The sequence below is a fragment of the Bombina bombina genome, chromosome 1 (assembly GCF_027579735.1).
Source record: "Bombina bombina isolate aBomBom1 chromosome 1, aBomBom1.pri, whole genome shotgun sequence".
NCBI lineage: Eukaryota > Metazoa > Chordata > Amphibia > Anura > Bombinatoridae > Bombina > Bombina bombina.
In genome coordinates this window covers 1,291,420,627-1,291,444,205 of record NC_069499.1, presented here as the reverse complement: position 1 = coordinate 1,291,444,205, position 23,579 = coordinate 1,291,420,627, and the positions used below count along the sequence as shown (strand labels likewise).

Here is a 23,579-nt window from a genome sequence, read left to right as displayed (position 1 = left end):
ATATATAAGATTTGGAGACATTTGTGTATAGGAAGATAAGAAGTCTGCTCTCCTTGAAAGCACAGTCCATTTAAATGGGTTGTGTTTTCAATAAGCAGAAACAGCTATGTCATATACAAAAATAAATATAAAGGAGAAATTCCCCAAATAATTTATAAGCTGGTATAATAAATAATTGGAAACACATTGGGGGAAAACAAATTTCACAGTACACTGTCCTTTTAATACAAAGATATTAGAGATGGCTTAATTTGCATGAACTCTCTCAGAATCATTAGAACTATTCTGTGTAAGATGTATGTTTTATATAAAAGTGCTTATAAATATACATTTTCATTACCTGGTGTGGTTCATGGAATTAACTTGTTATTTATGGACCATAAAATTGAAAAGCATCTCACTGGATATCATAATGTTTCATGAAGAAAGAAAATGTATGCTTACCTGATAAATTTATTTCTTTTTAGACACAATGAGTCCATGGATCATCACCCTTACTTGTAGGATTACACCTCCTGGTCAGCAGGAGGAGGCAAAGAGCACCACAAATAGCTCCTCCCTTCCCTCCCACTCCAGTCATTCGACCGAAGTTAGGAAGAGAAAGGAAAATCCAAGGTGCAGAGGTGTCTGAAGTGTACAAAAAAATAACACCCTGTCTTAAATGAAACAGGGCTGTGGATTCATCATGTCTAAAAATAAACAAATTTATCAGGTAAGCATAAATTTTCTTTACTTTTTAAAGACACAATGAGTCCACGGATGATAAGGGAGTGACAAGACAGGGAACCTAAACGGAAGGCACCACTGCTTGAAGAACCTTTCTCCCAAAAGCAGCCTCAGCCGAGGCAAAAGTATCAAATTTGTTAAACTTTGCAAAAGTGTGAAGAGAAGACCAAGTTGCAGCCTTGCAAATCTGTTCCACATTTTTGAATGCCCATGAATAAGCAACCGCCCTAGTGGAATGAGCCGTAATTCTTTCAGGAGGCTGCTGTCCAGCAGTCTCATATGCAAAGCGGATGATAATCTTCAACCAAAAAGAAAGAGAGAGGTAGCCGTAGCTTTCTGACCCTTACATTTTCCAGAGAAAATTACAAACAGAGAAGAAGACTGACGAAACTTCTCGTTCCTCCCTGATGATTGATGTAAGCCACTTTCGTTATGTTGTCCGTCTGGAATCTGATGAACTGTTCAGAATAGCATTGAAGATCGCTCTCAGTTCCAGGATGTTTATAGGAAGAACAGATTCCACATGGAGTCCACACTCCCTGAGCCTTTAGGGGACCCCAGACAGCTCCTCACCCTAGAAGACTGGCGTCTGTTGTCACAATCACCCAGGATGGTCTGCAAAAGCATGTCCCCTGGGATAGATGATCCAGAGACAACCACCATTGAAGTGAATACCTTGTCTCCTTTTCCAGGATTATTTGAGGAGACAAGTCTGCATAATCTCCATTTCACTGCCTCAGCATGTTTAACTGCAGAGGTCTGAGGTGAAACCGAGCAAATGGGATGATGTCCATTGCCGCCACCATCAGTCCGATTACTTCCATGCACTGGGCCACCGACGGCCGAGGATTGGACTGAAAGGCTCGACAGGTATCTAGAATCTTTGATTTCCTGACCTCTGTCAGAAAAATCCTCATAGATATAGAATCGATTAGAGTTCCCAATAAAGTCACCCTTGTCTTTGGGATTAAGGAACTCTTTTCCAGATTTACCTTCCACCCGTGAGTTCTCAGGAAGGATAGTACAATGTCGGTATGGGACCTTGCTTGTTGACAAGATGGCGCCTGGATTAGAATATCATCCAGATAAGGTGTCACCGCAATGCCCCACGGTCTTAGAACTGCCAGAAGAGAACCCAGAATCTTTGCGAAAATTTTGGGTTCCGTGGCCAGCCCGAAAGGAAGAGCCACGAACTGAAAGTGTTTGTCCAGAAAAGCAAACCTTAGGAACTTGTGATGGTCTCTGTGGATAGGAACATGTAGATATGCATTCTTTAAATCCACTGTCGTCATAAATTGACCTTCCTGAATCAATGGAAGAATGGTACGAATAGTTTCCCTCTTGAAAGATGGAACTCTGAGAAACTTTTTCAGAGTCTTGAGGTCTAAGATCGGTCTGAAAGTTCCCTCCTTCTTGGGAACTACAAACAGATTTGAATAAAATCCCTGCCCGTGTTCCTGTACAGGAATGGGAATAATCACTCCCAGGGAGTAGAGGTCTCTTACACAATGTAAGAATGCCTCTCTTTTTATCTGGTTTGTAGATAATCTTGAAAGAAGAAATCTTCCTCGCGGAGGAAAATTTTTGAACTCCAGTTTGTATCCCTGGGATACTATTTCTATAGCCCAGGGATCCTGAACGTCTCGCACCCAAGCCTGAACAAAGAAAGAAAGTCTGCCCCCTACCAGATCCGGTCCTGGATCGGGGGCATGCCCCTCATGCTGTTTTGGAGTCAGCAGCAGGCTTCTAGGACTGTTTACCCTTGTTCCAAGGCTGGTTGGGTCTCCAAGTAGACTTAGATTGTGAATAGTTTCCTTCCTGTTTAAAGGAGGAAGAGAAAGATCTTCCCTTGAAATTACGAAAGGAACGATAATTACTTTGTCGTCCTTTTTTTTTTTTATTTCTCTTATCCTGAGGAAGGAGATGACCCTTACCTCCCGTGATGTCAGAGATAATTTCCTTCAGGCCAGGTCCAAACAAGGTCTTTCCCTTGTAAGGAATAGCTAGAAGCTTAGACTTAGATGACACGTCCGCAGACCAAGGTTTTAACCATAAAGCTTTGCGGGCTAGAATAGAGAACCCTGAACTCTTAGCTGCTAATTTAGTAATTTGCAGAGAAGCATCCGTAATAAAAGCATTGACTAACTTCAGAGACTTAATCCTATCTTGGATCTCCTCCAAAAAATTGTCAGACTTAAGAGACTCGGACAGAGCATCAAACCAATAAGCTGCCGCACTAGTGACAGTAGCAATGCACGCAGCCGGCTGCAACAGCAGACCCTGGTGAACATAAATCCTTTTAAGTAGACCCTCCAACTTCTTGTCCATGGGGTCTTTAAAGGCACAACTATCCTCAATAGGAATAGTAGTTCGCTTGGCTAAAGTGGAAATAGCCCCTTCTACCTTAGGAACCGATTGCCAAGTTTCCTTGACAGTATCAGCTATAGGAAACAGCTTTCTGAAAATAGGAGATGGAGAGAAGGGAATGCCTGGTCTCTCCCATTCCTTAGAAACAATCTCCGAAGTTCGCTTAGAAAATGGAAAAACATCTGAGAATGTAGGAACTTCGAAATAGCTGTCCAATTTACTTTACAGGAGCGACTACTACTGTGGAATCACAGTCGTCTAAGGTAACCAACACCTCCCTGAGTAACAGACGGAGGTGTTGTAGTTTAAATCAGAACGAGACAACCTCTGAATCAGTCAAAGGTAAAGAACTCTCTGAATCAGAAATCTCGTCATCCCATAAAACCTCTATATCCTCCATCTCAGTTCCCTGGGAGGGTACCTCTGAGACTGCCCCCATGCCATCAGAAACCTCACTGATAACATGTTTGTCTTTACTCTTGCGCTTGCCTTGAAGCATAGAAAAAGCAGACAACGCATCAGAAATTGTGAAAGACATAACCGCAGCTATGTCTTTTAAAGTAACTCCAGCAGGTGCTAGAGCAGAAGCACAGGGCACTGCTGGTGGGGGTGTTAATTTTTGGGACGCTTGGGGAGAAAGTTGCGGCATAAATTGACCCTCATCAGAAGACTCTTGGACAACATCTGCCTGAGAGGAGATTAGATTGGCTCAATAAAAATGTTATCCCTAAAACTTACAGTCCTTTCAATACACGTAGGACAGAAAGGGGATTGGTGGTTCCACATTTGCATCCAGACACAAAGCACATGTAACATACTGCACACCCTCTTGGTCCATCTTTCATCACAAATTGTTAAAGATTCAACAGAAAAAATAATAAATATTAACAAAATAAAATTATAAAAAAATGTTACTGTCTCTTTAAATGCAAACAGGTTTTGCTATTTTTCTGCAAAGTGTCAGATTTTTCTAGTAACACAAACAGACAGAAAAGGAAAATGTTAAATGCACCTCAATAGCCTGCTAAGGTGCTCCTAGCATGCAAACTGACACCGGATCCTCTGCTTGTAACGATCCGTTGCACACAGACAGTTTCTGAACCGGACTTCCCTGCATCCATGCTATGAGCGCAAGCAAGCCTAATGTCTCTCCCTCTGGGGGAAAAGCACAGTGAAACCACCGGAGCCCTCCATAGAAAAAACAACTAAGCAACATAACTCCAGCCCCAGTGCCCTGTCAAGGCCCCAAAAAAAACTCTCAGTCTGAAAGTCTAAAACCATCCCAACATAAACAGGTTTTTCCATTAACCCTATATGCTCCATAGTGCTATGTAAACAAACTGAGACTCCTTAGATCCCAAAAAAGGTAATAAGACTTACCTTAAACACTGCCTGGTAGCAGGGCAGGTCCCAAGCTTGAGAGGTCCTCTCCCTCACATTGGCCTGAGAAAGAAACAAATGCTGAGTCAGAGACAACCTCAGACTGAAGGATAAGGGCAGCAGAAATATGGGAGGCGCAGTGAGAATTATTTCCCACAAGTTCCCATTGCTCTAAAGCCACCAAAGCTCTACTGTAGAGACTGATATGGACTAAGGCTACACCCTAAAACAAAGTAGCACTCTCTGGCACTACTTTAAAAATAACAAACTCTTGATTGAAGAATCTAACCTAACACCTCACTTTACCTCTTCCTATCACTAACGTAGGCAAAGAGAATGACTGGAGTGGGAGGGAAGGGAGGAGCTATTTAACAGCTCTGCTGTGGTACTCTTTGCCTCCTCCTGCTGACCAGGAGGTGTAATCCCACAAGTAAGGATGATGATCCGTGGACTCATCGTGTCTTTAAAAAGAAACAGGAATTTATTAATTTTTTCTTGAAGGTTATTCAACTTGCAAATTCTTTGACTCTGATTTTATCAAACATCAATGATGGAAAAGTAATGTTGCTAATAGTCTCGTTGGTTAAACATGAGCCAGATATCTACAAATTGCTCAGTTTGCACAACACCTTATCTTTATGAAAGGAAAATGATGGCATAATAGATTTAATAGATGTTAATATAAGAGCTGCTGACGGATATCATATGAACAAAAAGTGATTAAGAAAAACATTATGACAAGCAGATTGCTAAATTCCAAGTGAAGCACTTTATACCAACTCTGCCACACTATTACATGACCAGAAATGTTATGATTTTCTAAAAACTGACAAAAGGACTCCTATAACTTGCCCATAAAATACTTCTAGACACTCTCTAAATCAGTCTTCCCTCTTACACTGACAATTGGCACAGACATCTAAATTTATCACTAACCTAGACTCAGTGGTCAAATATATTGAATTCATGTAAAATAGTCATTAAATTATTTACTGTTATCCATAGATTACATACTATATACCCCTTAGTTTCCAACAAATACTGGAGTGAATGTGGAGATTCCAGAACAATATTTCACATATGGTGAAAATTACCTATAATACAAACTTATTGAAAAGCCATAATGTTAGTTCTTGAGCAGGATATTGGCCTCCACATAGAGTACCAGTCATCCACATACAAGAAGGATATATTTTGAACCTACCTCCTAAAATCTCCTTTCATAATAGGCACTCCTTATTCATTACAATGCTAAATAGCCTAAAATTACTAATACTGCAGAAATGGAGACATATTACTGCCCCTTCTGAAAGCTCAAGGGGATGATTGACAAGCTCTTATTGGGATGATTGACAAGCCCTGCTCTTGTGCAATTGGTTGCACACAAGCAATAGTGGAATGTTAAGTGAGGGCTGCTTGTTGCAATGCCAGAACAGGAACCCTGTCCGTCTGGACTATGATAAATGGGGCCAATGACAGAATTACAAAATGAGAGATATATCTGATCTGCTGATCCATCATACAGAGCCCAAACAAATGTATATCAAGTTTCCCTGAAAGTCAAATGACTTATTAGAAAGTGGCACCAAAGAAAAATCTATACCTGTTTATATATAAAAAAAGATCTGATCTCCCCACTACATATCTGAATACTATACTATAGCCAGTTCTCATCTTTCCACAGAGATAAGACAAAAAAGGGAAAAACTGCCAATGATTTGCTTTAACCCCCTCTCTACAGGTGTCCATAGAGTAATGGCATCAATCTCAATACCCTGGAACATTGGGGGCTACTCATATGTCACAGATACACTCAAACTATAAACCACAACATGGTGAAAACCACAAAATAACTACTGGATGGCTTGAAGATCAGAAGATATTTAATCGATTGTGGCTGTCTTTAGCAGAGCCACCAGCGTAACGTCCAAACATGGCTGCCAAGCAGAAATTCCACCTAAAGTCAATTGTTTTAGATACACAACAGAAATTAATGACTGCAATGCAAATGGTCTGCATACAGTTGTATGTTTGCATACAAAATTTGTATCGTTTTGTGGTTCAGTTACACAAATTAAAATCAACTTGAGTGTTGAGTGTGTATATGAGCTTCTATTCATATCAAACAATCACTGTGATAAGGTATAGCTCTGAACTCTCACCAGCCTTTTTGGGTCAGTGGATTTAAATGGAGGGAAAATAGGTTAAAGTTCCTTTAAGAAATGTAGACATTTCAGTAATCATCTTTATCATTTTACATAAGCATGAATTACTGGTTTCCTTGTGACCTTTGGTCAACTGATTAAAAAAAGATATTCTGTGTAATTATTTGAAATTGAATAAAAATGACTTCTGACATTAAATGAAAGGATCCGGGGGGCCAAATTCAGCCTTCAGTGCATCTACCAGTAAGCACTCCTAGTTCTTAATTTGTACTGCCTCTATACTGTAGGAATAATCCTAATACCAGAATGTAAAGGACAATTAAACTTGACATTTCAACAATGCATAAAATGTTTCATTATTTCAAGTGAAACATTATTGCAATATACATAAATTATTTATTTTGTTGCCTTTTGCTGTAAAATACATCTAAAAAATGTGCTTGCTTTACTTTTTCCCCAGTAAGGTTTGGGTTAATATTTTAAGGCAATTTATGCAAATTTCTGTTTATGTCACCCCCCCCCAATATTCTCAGCAGTCACATGTTTGTAAAAGGTGGATTTTCAGTTTTGCCTCAACAATCATGATAAGAAAAGCATTATTTGCAATAGTGACTAAGTTGAATTGGTGCTAAACAACATGCTATATCTGAATATAAGTTTGTGATTGGTTAGCAAGGATTCTTCTGTTCTGTGGGACCGGAAAATCAGTGAAATGAATAAACATAAAACAATATACTCATTTATACAAAATAAAGCTGCAGTATTCATTGCAAAATTATTCTCAGATATGAAGGTTCAAAATCTTGTAGTTTACAATTTGTGTTTAGTGGTCCTTTATGGTAGCTCTCAAGTGACAGGATGTGTCCAATTCTGCAAAAGATTATGAGAAAATCTTAGATTTTTGGAAACAAAGATATAGATAGATAGATATACACACACGCATTTTTATATACAGTGTGTATATATATATATATATATATATATATATATATATATACACACACAGTATATATATATATATATATATATATATATGTGTGTGTGTGTTTGTGTAGCAACTTGTAATGTTTACACTGCACTTTCTTTTTAACGGTTATTAGTTAGTTATCAGATTTAGTTTTGGTTGTCGATAGATGTAATTGGTTGGACTACACTTATATAGAACTGAGCCTGTAGTGATCGTCATTAACAATAACATTCTTTGCAGATTGATTTATTATTTATTTAATACGCTTGACTTCCAACCAAGCAATTGAAAAAAAACTGGCTATAACACAATGTTCTATAAATGATCACATGCCGCTTTCTTATTGTATGAAAACGCTCATGCATGGCAATAAAGGTGGATATTCATAAATATTGTAATGTACAGAGAACATTAGTCAGCACTATCATATCTAATGTAATGTACAGAGTATACTAGCCAGCACTATCATATGTAATGTAATGTACAGAGTACATTAGCCAGCCCTATTATATGTAATGTGATGTACAGAGTACACTAGCCAGCCCTATCATATGTAATGTGATGTACAGAGTACACTAGCCAGCCCTATCATATCTAATGTAATGCACAGAGTATACTAGCCAGCACTATCATATCTAATGTGATGCACAGAGTACACTAGCCAGCACTATCATATCTAATGTGATGCACAGAGTACACTAGCCAGCCCTATCATATCTAATGTAATGCACAGAGTACACTAGCCAGCACTATCATATCTAATGTGATGCTCTGAGTACACTAGCCAGCACTATCATATCTAATGTAATGTACAGAGTACACTAGCCAGCACTATCATATCTAATGTAATGTACAGAGTACACTAGCCAGCACTATCAAATCTAATGTGATGCACAGAGTACACTAACCAGAAGACATGTTGGAATAGACTCATATGCACTGTCACATTTTATCATTGTGGTAATTACTGTTACTGATGACAACAGCAAAACACTTTAGCAATGACAGCTGTAAGTGAACATTTACGTCCTCTTAGTTTTAAGATCAGGTTTAATATCTCTAAGGTGGACCTTTTAAAGAAAAACTAAAATATTGAACATATTTTAATAATCAGATTTTCCTAATAAAAGTGCAAAAAGGAAATCCTCTAATATGTTATAGCATTTTATTATTGCACTATGGCTTGTATATAACTGTGGGTTTAACCCCTGGAGCAATCACATGCTAAGCTCCCTGTAGTGCATTGTTTCTGCTGAGGATATCTACATATACTTTTTAACAAAGGATACCAAAAAATCAAAATAAATGTGTGTTAAAATGACATATTCCATCTGAATCATGAGAGTTTCATGTTAACTGCCATACCCCTTTAAGTATTATGCTCCTATAAGTGTCTTGATATAAATATTTCACATAGTTGCCAATAGTAGGTGACATGCCTCAGGAATACAGTGAATCACTGCAGCTGAACCTGAAGGAAATACATACTGTGACAACAATGGGAGTACTAAAATTCACTTAAACACACAGAGATTTAGAAATGGACCAAGTTGAAATTAGGCATTTTTACTGCAGGTGTGGAAACCATCAGGGGATGTGTGGGTGTGAAACCTGGCTTCATTCACTATAGGAAAATGTATTGCAGCTATTGTATTATACATGGTTACTAGTGTTTCAACCAGTTATTTTATTCATTCTGCATTATGTTTAACCCCTGCATTCCCTATAGCAACATACATAATGCAATGTACATAGTCCTGTTAAAGAAAATTATCCTCATATTGCTGTAAAGAATTAAAATCATCTGAAATGTGCCCAAGCCAATGGCAGATTTGAAAGAGGATTGTACCCAAGCCAATGGCAGATTAGAAAGAGGACTGTGCCCAAGCCAATGGCAGATTAGAAAGAGGACTGTGCCCAAGCCAATGGCAGCTTAGAAATAGGACCGCACCCAAGCCCATCACTGGTTAGAAAGAGGACTGTGCATAATCAATGGCAGGTTAGAAAGAGGACTGTACCTAAGCCAATGGCTGGTTAGAAAGAGGACTGTGCATAAGCCAATGTCAGGTTAGAAAGAGCACTGTGCATAAGCCAATGGCAGGTTAGAAAGAGCACTGTGCATAAGCCAATGGCAAGTTAAAAAGAGCAATGTACCCAAGCCAATGGTAGGTTAGAAAGAAGACTGTGCATAATCCAATGGCAGGTTAGAAAGAGGACTGTACCCAACCCAAGCCAATGACAGGATAGAAAGAGGACTGTGCCCAAGCCAATTGCAGGTTAGAAAGAGGACTGTACCCTAAGCCAGTGGCAAGTTAGAAAGAGGACTGTGCATAATCAATGGCAGGTTAGAAAGAGGACTGTACCCTAAGCCAATGGCAAGTTAGAAAGAGGACTGTGCATAAACCAATGGCAGGTTAGAAAGAAGACTGTGTCTAAGCCAATGGCAGGTTAGAAAGCTTACACAGAAATACAGATTTTGGTGGGCAAACCTGAGGGCTAATATCTCCCATAAAGCCTTCTGATGTAAAAGCTGAATTAATTCTTATGCTTTATCCATATCCCAGGCATTATGCCATTCTCTAGAAAAGTTATTATGAAAATCCCCCCTTTGCATACTAGCAACATGACCCCCTTGTTCTGGCATTGCTCATAATGTGGAAAAAAATGTAAATCTATTAAAACCCAATATCATATCACCTGAGGGTTTGTCCATGGGATCTTCAATGGTGTCTTTAAATACAATTATTTATCCAATTAAAATATGTCACACTGCAATAGTTATTTAGCAATACTAAACTAACTACTATAATTATACATGGAGATTAAGCAAACTATTTTTCCCCAGAGGCTGTGCAAGGTGTTTTAAGCCACAATAATTATAATACATTCCCAACACATTAGGAGAATGAGTTAATATGAAAAGTAATAAAATTCTATTCCTAATATGAAAAAATGTAGCCATCCAAAATAAAACATAATTTAAAAAAAAAAAAAAATACATGCTGACTTCAATAAACCAAAGTGGCAATTTATATTTCAAAGTATTTGAAAACCTACAATTTGCAGATTTCCTACAGTGATACATACTGAAGGCCAAATATCTTTAATTAAATTTAAAAAAAAAAGAAGCAATTACAACTACAAATCTGAACTGAAAAAGTAGCATTTCCAGTTAGCAATATTTATACTTGGCAATGTAATTCCCACAAGAAGCGTTTTTATCTAATTTGTTTGCTGATATATTATCTGGCCAATAAAGTAAATATCTATAGCATCTGGCTATCTAATACAAAAAATTAACATATACTTTTGATCTTGTTCATATAAATTTGAATTTGTGTGGAAATGGTATTATAAATAAAGATTATACCTGTGTGTAGCTGTTTCTTGGTGTCTTGCAAGCTAAGGAGTGGAGAGTTCCTTAGATCTGTGTTTCAGCCTTCAGGAATTGTACTGCACTCTGTAGCTACAAGTCCAGATAGTAAACTTGGAAACTCAGAACAATTTGGAGGAACTCCAGAGCATAGGTCACTCACTGGCAGTAATTATTAAACAGGTGCTGCTATTTATTGCAGTAATAATGAAATATAAAAGTATGACAGAATGAAAATGGTTAACCCTTTAAGTATTAGAGAGTATGACTTAAGTCTATGCACCAACACATCCCTAGTTAATGTTTACTAAAAATGTCACTGCTTTGTTTCAGACAGAGGGTCAGATTGTTCAGCAACAGATTCCTCATAAATGATACAAATGTGTTGTTGTTCTGATAAACCTACGCACCAAGGAACTTTGGAACTAATTATAGTAACAACTATGATTATAAAACATTTAAAACCTAATAAAACTATTTAAAATGTGCATGTTAATTAGAAATACCCAGTGTTTATTGTACTATTTCATTTATATTATAATAATATAATTTATCTTAAAAACAGAAGTAGTTAAACGTTTAAATATTTAGCAGCCATTATATAAGAAAAGATATAGGAAGGTGTTTGAAATATTATTGTAATAAAGAAAATTATGTATCACAGGAAGCAGCGTTTGTTATTTTTAAATCCACGTAGATTGATGCAATAGTTGCAATTTACCACAGAGAAATGCTTGTTTGAGATGTGTTTGTAACAATATCTCTGAAAAGGAAAAGAAATATTTCTAGGTCTTCAAAAAGGGTACAATGTTTTCACTTTTACATTAAATTGCTGTCTTTTCCCCAAAGTTTCAGCTTTGATAGTCAGAGGTAAAATTGCAGAGAAATTATGGCTTCCCTAATGTACAGTGATATTCTAATGTAAAAACAGACATTTTCCAGTGCTCACAATACCAAAATGCCTCTGCTGATAATAGCTCTCAAGAGAAAAACACAGAAAATTATTATTTCCCTCCTTAATCTTACAATATCTTAATTAACAGAATCAAATGGACATGATTAAAGTGAAGGTCAATTTTCATGTGAAAGTGCTCGGTTTTTAAAAAAAACTATTAAAAACAGGGGCACTTTCATTCATGAAAAATTACATTTCACCCGTTTTCTTATGACGATTCCGGCATCCTTCAATCACGGCTCCCCCCCCCCCCTCCCGGGGGAATCATTGCCTGAAGCAACGCCGTGATTGGAGGAAGCCGGTTTCGTCATTGCTGGGTAAGTAAACCAGGAAGAAGCAGGTGGGGCATCATTTCAGAACGGCGATCCGGCGTTTTAGAAGAACAAGGCAAGTATTTTTAAAATACGGTGCAATGTCAATTTTCATGAATGAAAGTGCCCCTGTTTTTAATAGTTTTTTTTTTTTTTTTTAAATGGGCACTTTTACATGAAAATTGACCTTCACTTTAAAGACAAATAAAATGGTGAGCAATGCACTTCCGGAATCTAACTGTGTACACAGATTTGTTTCTTTGGCGTGTTCAGTTAGATTCCGGAAGTGCATTGCTAATGATATGTACATATGCTTTTCAACAAAGGATACCCAGAGAAAAAAAGTGAAATTGATAATAGAATTGAATTTAAAGGTGGCTGAAAACGGCATGCTCTATCTGAATTATGCATGTTTAATTTTAAAGGGATATGAAACAGAAATGTTTTCTTTCATGATGCCAATAGAGCATGTGATTTTAAACAACTTTCTAATTTCTAAATCAATTTTCTTTGTTTTCTTGGTATCTTTGGTTGAAAAGCAGCGATGTATGCTTAGGAGCCGGCTCATTTCTGCATCACTATATGGCAGTAGTTTTACAAGAATCTATTTGTAAGAGCACTAGAGGGCAGCATTATTTCCTGCCATGTAGTGCTACAGATGTCTACCTAGGTATCTCTTCAGCACAGAATATCATGGGAACGAAGCAAATTTGATAATAGAAATAAATTGGAAACTTTTTTTTTAAATGATATGCTCTGTCTGAATCACAAAGAAAACAGTGTTGGGTTTCATACCCTTTTAACCTTTCCTATCCTTTTATTTAGACTTGATAATTGAGACAGATTGGGGGCCACATGATTTCTCCCAAATCATTGTAACCCATTGTGCCAGGGTTGTTAGGGAGCAGGCTCATCTGTGCTGATCTCACCAGTATAAGACAAAGATATGTCTAGCTTATAATCAGGACAACATACTTTCCTTTAGACCTTGACAACCTGAAATTACTGAGTTACATATAAACCAGTTAGTAAAAACATGTAAGACATGATTGGATCCAGTTATCACTTCTTAAAGCTTAGATAATAACTTGTAATGCCTTACTTTGCATTTCCCAGCATACCACTAGCTTGTAATGATACTGCAAAACGTGTGATAACATTAGCACAGACAAGACCTGGATTCTATAAATGTTGTGTGTACACAACACATTTTAACTATAGAAATATACATCTGTAAAATGACTTCTTTATTTATTAAAGAATAGTATTAGACAAAAGGATAACTGGGGTATAGTGGGAGAATAAATTGTTGCTTCATTTGGTTTCTAAGTGGCTTAATTGGTTTTTAGTTTGGGACAGGATTTTCTTTTGATTTCTAATATGAAGAGGTGAAGAGTAGGAAAAATAGGAGAGACAGTGGCCCCAGCTCTTGTTTATTTTAACAAGTGCTGTCTAAGTAACATTAAAGTAAACATTTATAAAAACATAATTTAGATTAAATTCCAAAACTGCTGTCATATAGTACTTCAGAAATGGGCCGGCTCCTAAGCATATGTCCCTGCTTTTCAACAAAAGATACCAGGAGAATGAAGAAAAAATTATAACAGAAGTAAATTAGAAAGTTGTTTAAAATCACATGCTCTATCTGAATCATGAAATACATTTTTTGAATGTTATATCTCTTTAACCCCTAAACCGCCACATCTCTCATCACAAAATACCGCACTATACTATTAACTCCAAAACTGCCACATCCCCATCGCAAATTACCACACTACACTATTGACCCCTAAACCACCACACACCCCACCACTATAAACTCCCTACACACCACTAAATCGTCACAATCCCTACCGCCATGGCCGCCACTAGAAATTTTGGTTCCCTTTACTTAACCATTGATCAGGCCCCCCCCTTTGACATGTGAAATTTTTGACCAAGTGACTAAAACCTATATGCACTTTATTCTTAAGTGTAGTCAAACTTGGAAATGTTGTAAAGGTAGTAACACACAAACACAGAAACACACACACATACACTGAAACACACACTTACACATAGACACTCTAGCAGCCACAAAAAAAACACACAAACAGATTCAGACACCCACACAGACACTCAGCACTTGTTTACATTGACCTGACAAGTAATGAGGTAGACTACAGTTTTGTCAAAAAAGATGCCAACTATATGGTGCCAAAAGCATGCAGTGGCTGAAAGGAAGGGCCCTGAACTGCCTAAACAATAATTTTTAAGTGGTGGATTGGTGACTTCCAGAAAGGTCTCATTAGTCTCAGATCACTTTTTAAAGAATCATATTTGTAAATGTGCAAACAAAAATACTTTTGTGAATTCAAAATTGTACATTATTGATCTGTCAGAATGGGTAGATGAAGAAGTACTTTTGAAAGGTTGACATATGTTTGGGGTTCCCCCCTCCATTTCCCCCAACCAAGAGCACCACTTCAGATCTGGTGTACAAATGTTCCTATCTGTCATCTGTACTTATGGATTTTGAAAATGCTATACTCTATATGGTCTTGGTGGAACCATAAGCTGTGTCACTAGGTCTCATACCATTAAATCTGGTTAAATGCAGGATTTAGGTTTGTTTGTATGTATTTCAAAATTAAGTCAGCTGTAGTGTAAACTGAAAAGTTTTAAGTTAACATGTCTGATTTCAAACACTGAGCAATCTTAGCCTAAGAGTATAACATTTTATGGAGATGTAAAAATCTTAGATAAAATGGCTCCTGGCATCTGGAAAGTCCTTGCATAAAGGGGCAGTAAACTGGAATGCAATAATTATATATATATATATATATATATATATATATATATATATATATATATATACAGTATCTGCCAAAAGGGCACCTACCATTTGTGTATTGAGGAGGAAACATTACTGCATGGGTTTAAATATAGAATTCCTACACCATTATCAAATAATAGTAAATAAACTGCTGCATATTGCTAAAAAAAATTGTTTTTATGGGCCCCTGGCCCCACCACACAACTACCACACTGAAGTTACAATCTGAAATTGCACAAATAAATAAAAAACATGTACTAAGTAAGTCCTACCTTCACTGCAAATGAAAATGATCTTCCGCCTGACTCAGACACACACTGTACAAACTGAAGTGCCAAGTCTGTCTCACACTGTGCATAATGGTTTAGTGCACACTCAGAAATCCTCTCAAATGCTAATTTTTGACTCCTTGTAATGACATTTCCCATGCTCAAAAGCACTCTGCTATAGCGCCCTCTGGTGGCTGCAAAAATGAAAAAATAATAGTTGTGCTTGCCTCATGGGGCCCCCTATTCACCCCCTGATGGCGGCCCTGCCCACCGCTATACTTACACTATTAACCCCAAAACTTCCACATCCCCACCACAATAAAGCTCCCTACACTATTATCCCCTAAACCGCCAATACCACCAGCGCAATAACCGCCTACTCTATTAATCCCTAAACTACCACAACCCCATGTAAACGACTCCCTAACTTATTAACTTCCTAACCGCGAAACACTCCCAAGACCCCTAACCTAAAATCCCCTAAATTGCAAAAATAAAAAAAACATAATTTATGTAAGAATTTACCTAATAAATTAATTTATCTCATGGTGGCGAGAGTCAACAAGCTAGTTACTGATGGGATAAACATTCCTACCAGGAGGGGGCAAAGTTTCCCAATTCTCAAATGCCTATAAATACACCCCCCCTCCCTCACTCATACCTCAGTTTAACTTATAGCCAAGTCAGTGAGGTGTAAAAGGAGTAAAAGCAAAAAAAGAGGAACAGGATAAATATTGTGCTTTATACGAAAAAATCATAACCGTAAAAAAATGGGTGGGTCTTGTGGACTCTCGCCACCATGAAAGAAATTAATTTATCAGGGAAGTTTGTACATAAATTATGTTTGCTTTCATATAGGTGGCGAGAGTTTACAAGCTAGATATGATACCCAAGAAGTGGAAGTCCATGACTAACTATAGAGGGAGGGATAAAATAAAAACAGCTATTTCCGCTGAGAAATTAAATCCAAAAAATAATTGTTTTCTTAAGAATTAAAAAAACTGAAATCTTAGGCATTAGAATCAAACTGAGACAGCTGTGTGAAGAACCTTACTACCAAAAGCTGCTTCTGAAGAAACAAAAACATCAACATGGTAAAATTTAGTAAATGTATGCAAAGAGGACCAAGTGGCTACTTTGCAGATTTGATCAACTGAAGCTTCATTCTTGAAAGCCCAAGATGTGGTAACTGATCTTGTAGAATGGGCTGTAATTCTCTGAGGCGGAGACTGCCCCGCCTCCAAATAAGCTTTGTGAATCAGAAGTTTCAACCAAGAAAAAACAGAAAAAATAACAAACAGACTAGAAGTATTTCTGAAATCTTTAGTAGCATCAACATAATATTTCAAAGCTTTTACCACATCCAAAGAATGTAAAAATCTTTCAAGAGTATTCATAGTATTAGGACACAAGAAAGGAACAATAATTTCCCTATTAATGTTGTAAAAATTCACAACTTTAGGCAAAAACCAGCTTTATCTTGATGAAAAATCAGATAAGGAAACTCGCAAGAGAGAGTAGACAATTCAGAAACTCTTCTAGCAGAAGAGATAGCCAAGATAAATAACACTTTCCAAGAAAGTAGTTTAATATCTAAAGAATGCATAGGCTCAAAAGGAGGGGCCTGCAAAGTCTTTAATACCAAATTTAGACTCCAAGGAGGAGAGATAGATTTAATAACAGGTTTGATACGAGTCAAAGTATGTATGAAACAGTGAACATCAGGAAGATTAGCAATCTTTCAGTGAAATAAAACAGAAAGAGCAGAGATTTATCCTTTCAAAGTATTGGAAGACAAACCTTTATCCAAACCATCATGAAGAGACTGGAGAATCCTAGAAATTCTAAAAGAATGCCAAGAATAATCAGGAGTGGAACACCATGAAATATAGGTTTTCCAAAACTTCTGATAAATTTTCCTTAAAACAGGCGTACAAGCTTGTATCATAGTGTTAATCACAGAGTCAGAGAAACCTCTATGACTAAGGAATAAGCGTTCAATTTCCATGCCTTCAATTTTAGAGATTTGAGGTCCGGATGGAAAAATGGGCCTTGAGACAGAGGTCTGGTCTTAGAGGAAGTGACCAAGGTTGGCAACTGGACATTCGGACAGGTTCCGCATACCAGAATCTGTGAGGACATGCTGGTGCTATCAGAAACACATAAGATTGTTCCATTATGATTTTTGAGATCACTCTTGAAAGAAGAACCAGAGGTGGAAAAATGTAAGCAAGTTGGTAAACCATGGAACTGCTAGAGTATCCATCAATTCCGCCTGAGGATCCCTGGACCTGGATAGTTATCTGTGAAATTTCATGTTTAGATGAGAGGCCATCAGATCTATGTCTGGAAGACCCCACATCTGTACAATCTGATAGAATAAAGCTGGATGGAGAGACCACTCCCCCCGGAGTTTGACGGCTGAGATAATTCGCTTCCCAATTGTTTACACATGGTATATGAATAGCAGTGATTAGACAAGAGTTGGATTCTGCCCAAGAAAAAATTAGAGACACTTCTTTCATTGCTAGAGGACTGCAAGTGCCCCCTTTATGATTGACATATGCCGCTGTTGTGACATTGTCTGTTTGAGACCGAATATACGATTCTCTCTTTGATAGAGGCCAAGCCTGAATAGCTCTGAAAATAGCAGGGAGTTCTAAGATAGATTGGTAACCTCGCCTCTCAAGGATTCTAAACTTCTTGTGCTGTTAGAGACCCCCAAACAGCTCCCCAACCTGTGAGTCTTACATCTGTTGTGATCACAATCCAGGTAGGGCGAACAAAGGAGGCCCCTTGAACAATAAGGTGATGGTTTAACCACCAAGTCAGAGAGAGTTGAGTGTTGGGATTTAAGTTTATCAGTTGTGATATCTGAATATAATATCTGCACTATTGGTGCAACATGCAAAGCTGTAGAGGTCTCATATGAAAATGAGCAAACGGGATTGTGTCCGATGCTGCAATCATGAGACCTAAAACTTCCATGAACATAGCCACTGAAGGGAATGATAGAGACTGAAGGTTCAGATAAGCTGAAACCAATCTCAAACATCTCTTTTCTGTTAGGGATAGAGTCATGGACACTGAATCTGGAAACCTAAAACGGTGACCTTTGTCTGAGGAATCAAGAAACTCTTTGGTAAATTGATCCTCCAACCATGTCTTTGAAGAAACAACAGAAGTTGTTTTGTGTGAGATTCTGCTAAATGAAAAGATTGAGCTAGTATCAAGATATCATCCAAATAAGGAAACACTGCAGTACCCTGATCTCTGATTACAGATAGAAGGGCACCTAGAACTTTTGAGAATATTCTTGGTGCTGCTACAAGGCCAAAAGGAAGAGCGACAAATGGGTAATGCTTGTTTAGAAAAGAGAATCTCAGAAATCGATAGTGATCTGGTTGAATCAGAATGTGAAGGTAAGCATCCTGTAAGTCTATTGTGGACATGAAGTGACCTTGCTGAACAAAAGGCAGAATAGTCCTTATAGTCCTATATAGTCTGCCCCCTAGCAGAAGAACGGGCTTGGGGGCCACACATTCATGTAGGTTTAGGGGCAGGATTTGGTTTCTTATAAGGCTTGGATTTATTCCAATTCGGAGATGGACTCCAATTAGAGCCAGAGGCCTTAGGAGAAGGAGTGGTTTTCTGTTCTCTATTCTGACAAAAGGAACAAAAACAATTGGGAGTTTTAAATTTACCCTTAGATTTATTGTCTTGGGGCAGAAAAACTCCCTTACCCCCAGTAACAGTGGAGATAATATAATCAAATTGTGAACCAAAAAGATTTTTACCTTGAAAAGAGAGAGATAGTAATCTAGTTTTAGACACCATGTCAGAATTCCAAGATTTAAGCCATAAAGCTCTTCTAGTTAAAATGGCTAAGTACATGGATTTGACATTGATCTTCATAACATCAAATGTCAAGTAAAACAATAATGTTAGATAATTCAGAATATGAAGACAACTGCTATTTTAAACTGTAAAACCAAAAAGTAGAAGCAGCAGCAACATTAGCCATAGTTATAACTGGTCTAAGAATATAGCCAGTATGTAAATATACTCTTCTTATATACGATTCAAGCTTCCTATCTAAAGGATCCATAAAAGAAGTACTGTCTTCTATAGGAATAGTAGTACATTTGGCAAGAGTGGAAATTGCCCCATCAACTTTAGGGATTTTTTTTACCAAAGTTTTAAATTAGCCACAGGTAAAGGATAGAATTTCTTAAACCTAGAAGAAGGGTTAAAAGAGGTACTAGGTTTAGACCATTCTTTAGCAATCACATTGGAGATAGCATCTGGAATAGGAAATACTTCAGTAGTAATAACAGTAGTCTTAAATATAGAATTTAAACGATTACTAGCTTTATCATCAGGAGGTTTAGACTCCTCAATACCCAAAGTAAACAAAACTTCCATTAAGAGAGAGCGAATATATTCTATCTTAAATAAAAAAGATGATTTGTCTATATCTGCGTCTGACGTGGCATCCTCTGAATCAGAGGAAACTCCATCAGTAGAGGATACATCAGTATGCTGAAGGTCAGAACTTAATTCACTAGGTTTAGGAAAATGTTGCAAAACCCTTTTATGTTTATTTGAAGTCGGAATAGCAGTCATTGCCTTCTCTATAGCTGCAGCAATACAATCTTTCATTTCTGCAGGAATGCTATTGTACATTAGACTGAGATGTAATAAAAGTGGTGCATTTGTACTCATAGATATATTATCAGCATTTAATAAGTTGTCAAAACAAGAGCCACATAATTGAGCTGAAGAATTTAGATCAGCCTTTTTACAACAAACACACTTAGCTTTGGGATATACGAGTAACATCAGAGGCAGGTTCATTTTGAGACATAATTGCAAAACAACTAAATTTGAAAAAAATAAATTAATTCTGCAAATTTATATCCATGCTCCTACAGCAGGCTTGAGAGAATGGGAAACAGAGCGAAAATGTATACATATATATACATACCATGTAAGACACCCATCCACATATAGCAGAGAGACAAACCAGTATTGAAACATATTAGCAGAGGTAATGATACAAGAGTATATTGTCTATCTATAAAGGTAGGCAGCAGATGAATCCATACGACCGATTTACAGAGAGCCTTATGAATAGATTTCCCATAGGCGAAAACAGGGTATCATCAGGCAATACTCCTGTCACATCCCTCAGACACACACTGCACTTAGAGAGAAACTGGGCTTCAATATGCTTAGAAGCGCCTTTCACTGAAGAAATCAAGCACATCATGCTTTACCACCTACTAAGGAGGCAAAGTTTTTAAAACTGAGGTATGAGTGAGGCGTATTTATAGGCATTTGAGGTTTGGAAAACTATGTTCCCTCCTGGTAGGAATGTATATCCCATCAGTAATTAGCTTGTGGACTCTCACCACCTCACCACCTATATGAAAGAAAAACAATTACCAAAAATAAAAAATCCCAAACAGTACAAGCCCAATCCTAAAACTAAAGCCCCCCCCCCAAACAAACCCTATACTTAAACTAAAACCTGTCCTAAAAATTGTCCTGAAAAGGGCATTTGTTGGGCAGTTCCCTAGTTGAAGTAATCACAGCTCTTTTGCATAAAAAACCCTATACTAAAACCAAAGTATACTAAAACCAAAGTTACCCCCCACACCACCCCAAAAAAAACTATCTTTAAAAAACCTACTCTAAAAATTGCCCTGAGAAGGTCATTTTCCCTGAAGTAATCACAGCTTCTTTGCAGTTAAATAAAAAAAACTAATCTGAAAAAAATACACTAACCCTAACCTAAAAAAAACAGCTAAAAAATGCACTGAAAAGGGCATAAGTGATACAGCTTCTTTGCCAAAAAAACAACAAATAAATGATACAACTCTTACATATTACATAAAAAACAAAATTTATGCTTACCTGATAAATTTATTTCTCTTGTGGTGTATCCAGTCCACGGGTTCATCCATTACTTGTGGGATATTCTCCTTCCCAACAGGAAGCTGCAAGAGGACACCCACAGCAGAGCTGTCTATATAGCTCCTCCCCTAACTGCCACCCCCAATCATTCGACCGAAGACAAGCAAGAAAAAAAGGAGAAACTATAGGGTGCAGTGGTGACTGTAGTTCAAAAATAAAAAAATAAAAAAAACACCTGCCTTAAAATGACAGGGCGGGCTGTGGACTGGATACACCACAAGAGAAATAAATTTATCAGGTAAGCATAAATTTTGTTTTCTCTTGTAAAGGTGTATCTAGTCCACGGGTTCATCCATTACTTGTGGGATACCAATACCAAAGCTTTAAGACACGGATGAAGGGAGGGACAAGGCAGGAACTTAAACAGAAGGCACCACTGCCTGTAAGACCTTTCTCCCAAAAATAGCCTCTGAAGAAGCAAAAGTATAAAATTTATAGAATTTAGAAAAGGTATGAAGCGAAGACCAAGTCGCCGCCTTATAAATCTGTTCAACAGAGGCCTCATGTTTAAAAGCCCATGTGGAAGCTACTGCTCTAGTAGAATGAGCTGAAATTCTTTCAGTAAAGCTGCTGGCCAGCAGTCTCATAAGCTAAGCGTATTATACTTCTTAGCCAAAAAGAAAGAGAAGTTGCCGAAGCCTTTTGGCCTCTCCTCTGTCCAGAGTAGACAACAAACAAAGCAGATGTTTGACGAAAATCCTTCGTAGCTTGTAAATAAAACTTTAAAGCACGAACCACATCAAGATTGTGTAATAGACGTTCCTTCTTTGAAGAAGGATTAGGACATAGTGAAGGAACAACAATCTCCTGATTGATATTCTTATTAGCTACCACCTTAGGAAGAAACCCAGGTTTGGTACGTAACACTACCTTATCTGCATGGAAAATCAGATAAGGGGAATCACATTGTAAAGCAGATAACTCCGAAACTCTTCGAGCCGAGGAGATAGCTATTAAAAACAGAACTTTCCAAGATAAAAGCTTAATATCTATGGAATGCAAAGGTTCAAACGGAACCCCTTGAAGAACTTTAAGAACTAAATTTAAACTCCATGGCGGAGCAACAGGTTTAAACACAGGCTTGATTCTAACTAAAGCCTGACAAAACGCCTGAACGTCTGGAACCTCAGCCAGACGTTTGTGCAAAAGAATAGACAGAGCAGAAATCTGTCCCTTTAAGGAACTAGCTGACAAACCCTTCTCCAATCCTTCTTGGAGAAAAGATAATATCCTAGGAATCCTGACCTTACTCCATGAGTAACCCTTGGATTCACACCAATGAAGATATTCACACCATATCTTATGATAGATTTTCCTGGTGACAGGCTTTCGAGCCTGAATTAAGGTATCAATGACCGATTCGGAAAAAACACGCTTTGATAGAATCAAGCGTTCAATCTCCAAGCAGTCAGACGTAGAGAAATTAGATTTGGATGTTTGAAGGGACCTTGAAGTAGAAGGTCCTGCCTTAGCGGCAGAGTCCATGGTGGAAAGGATGACATGTCCACCAGATCTGCATACCAAGTCCTGCGTGGCCACGCAGGGGCTATCAAGATCACCGAAGCTCTCTCCTGCTTGATCTTGGCAATCAGACGAGGGAGCAGAGGAAACGGTGAAAACACATAAGCCAGGCTGAAGGACCAGGGCGCTGCTAGAGCATCTATCAGTGCTGCCTTGGGACCTGGACCCGTAACAAGGAAGCTTGGCGTTCTGACAAGACGCCATGAGATCCAGTTCTGGTTTGCCCCAAAGTTGGATCAACTGGGCAAATACCTCCGGATGGAGCTCCCACTCCCCCGGATGAAAAGTTTGCCGACTTAGAAAATCCGCCTCCCAGTTCTTTACTCCTGGGATATGGATAGCTGAGAGATGGCAAGAGTGAACCTCTGCCCATAGAATTATCTTTGAAACCTCCAACATTGCCAGGGGGCTTCTTGTTCCCCCCTGATGGTTGATATAGGCTACAGTCGTGATGTTGTCCGACTGAAATCTGATGAACCTGACCGCAGCTAGCTGAGGCCAAGCCTGAAGAGCATTGAATATCGCTCTTAGTTCCAGAATGTTTATCGGAAGGAGGGCCTCCTCCTGAGTCCACGAACCCTGAGCCTTCAGGGAGTTCCAGACTGCACCCCAGCCCAGAAGGCTGGCATCTGTCGTTACTATAGTCCATTCTGGCCTGCGGAAACTCATTCCCTTGGACAGATGGACCCGAGATAGCCACCAGAGAAGAGAATCCCTGGTCTCTTGATCCAGATTTAGTAGAGGGGACAAA

General features: G+C 38.1%; 1 protein-coding gene across 1 annotated transcript in view; it reads right to left on the bottom strand.

Moving 5' to 3' along the window:
- The window catches only part of SLC7A9 (solute carrier family 7 member 9), a 221,666-nt gene that overhangs the window by 164,844 nt on the left and 33,243 nt on the right, over positions 1-23,579 (bottom strand). Inside the window, exon 2 of the mRNA XM_053719243.1 lies at positions 4,474-4,536. Coding sequence (XP_053575218.1) covers positions 4,474-4,536 — 63 coding nt within the window. The remainder of the gene's footprint in view (positions 1-4,473; positions 4,537-23,579) is intronic.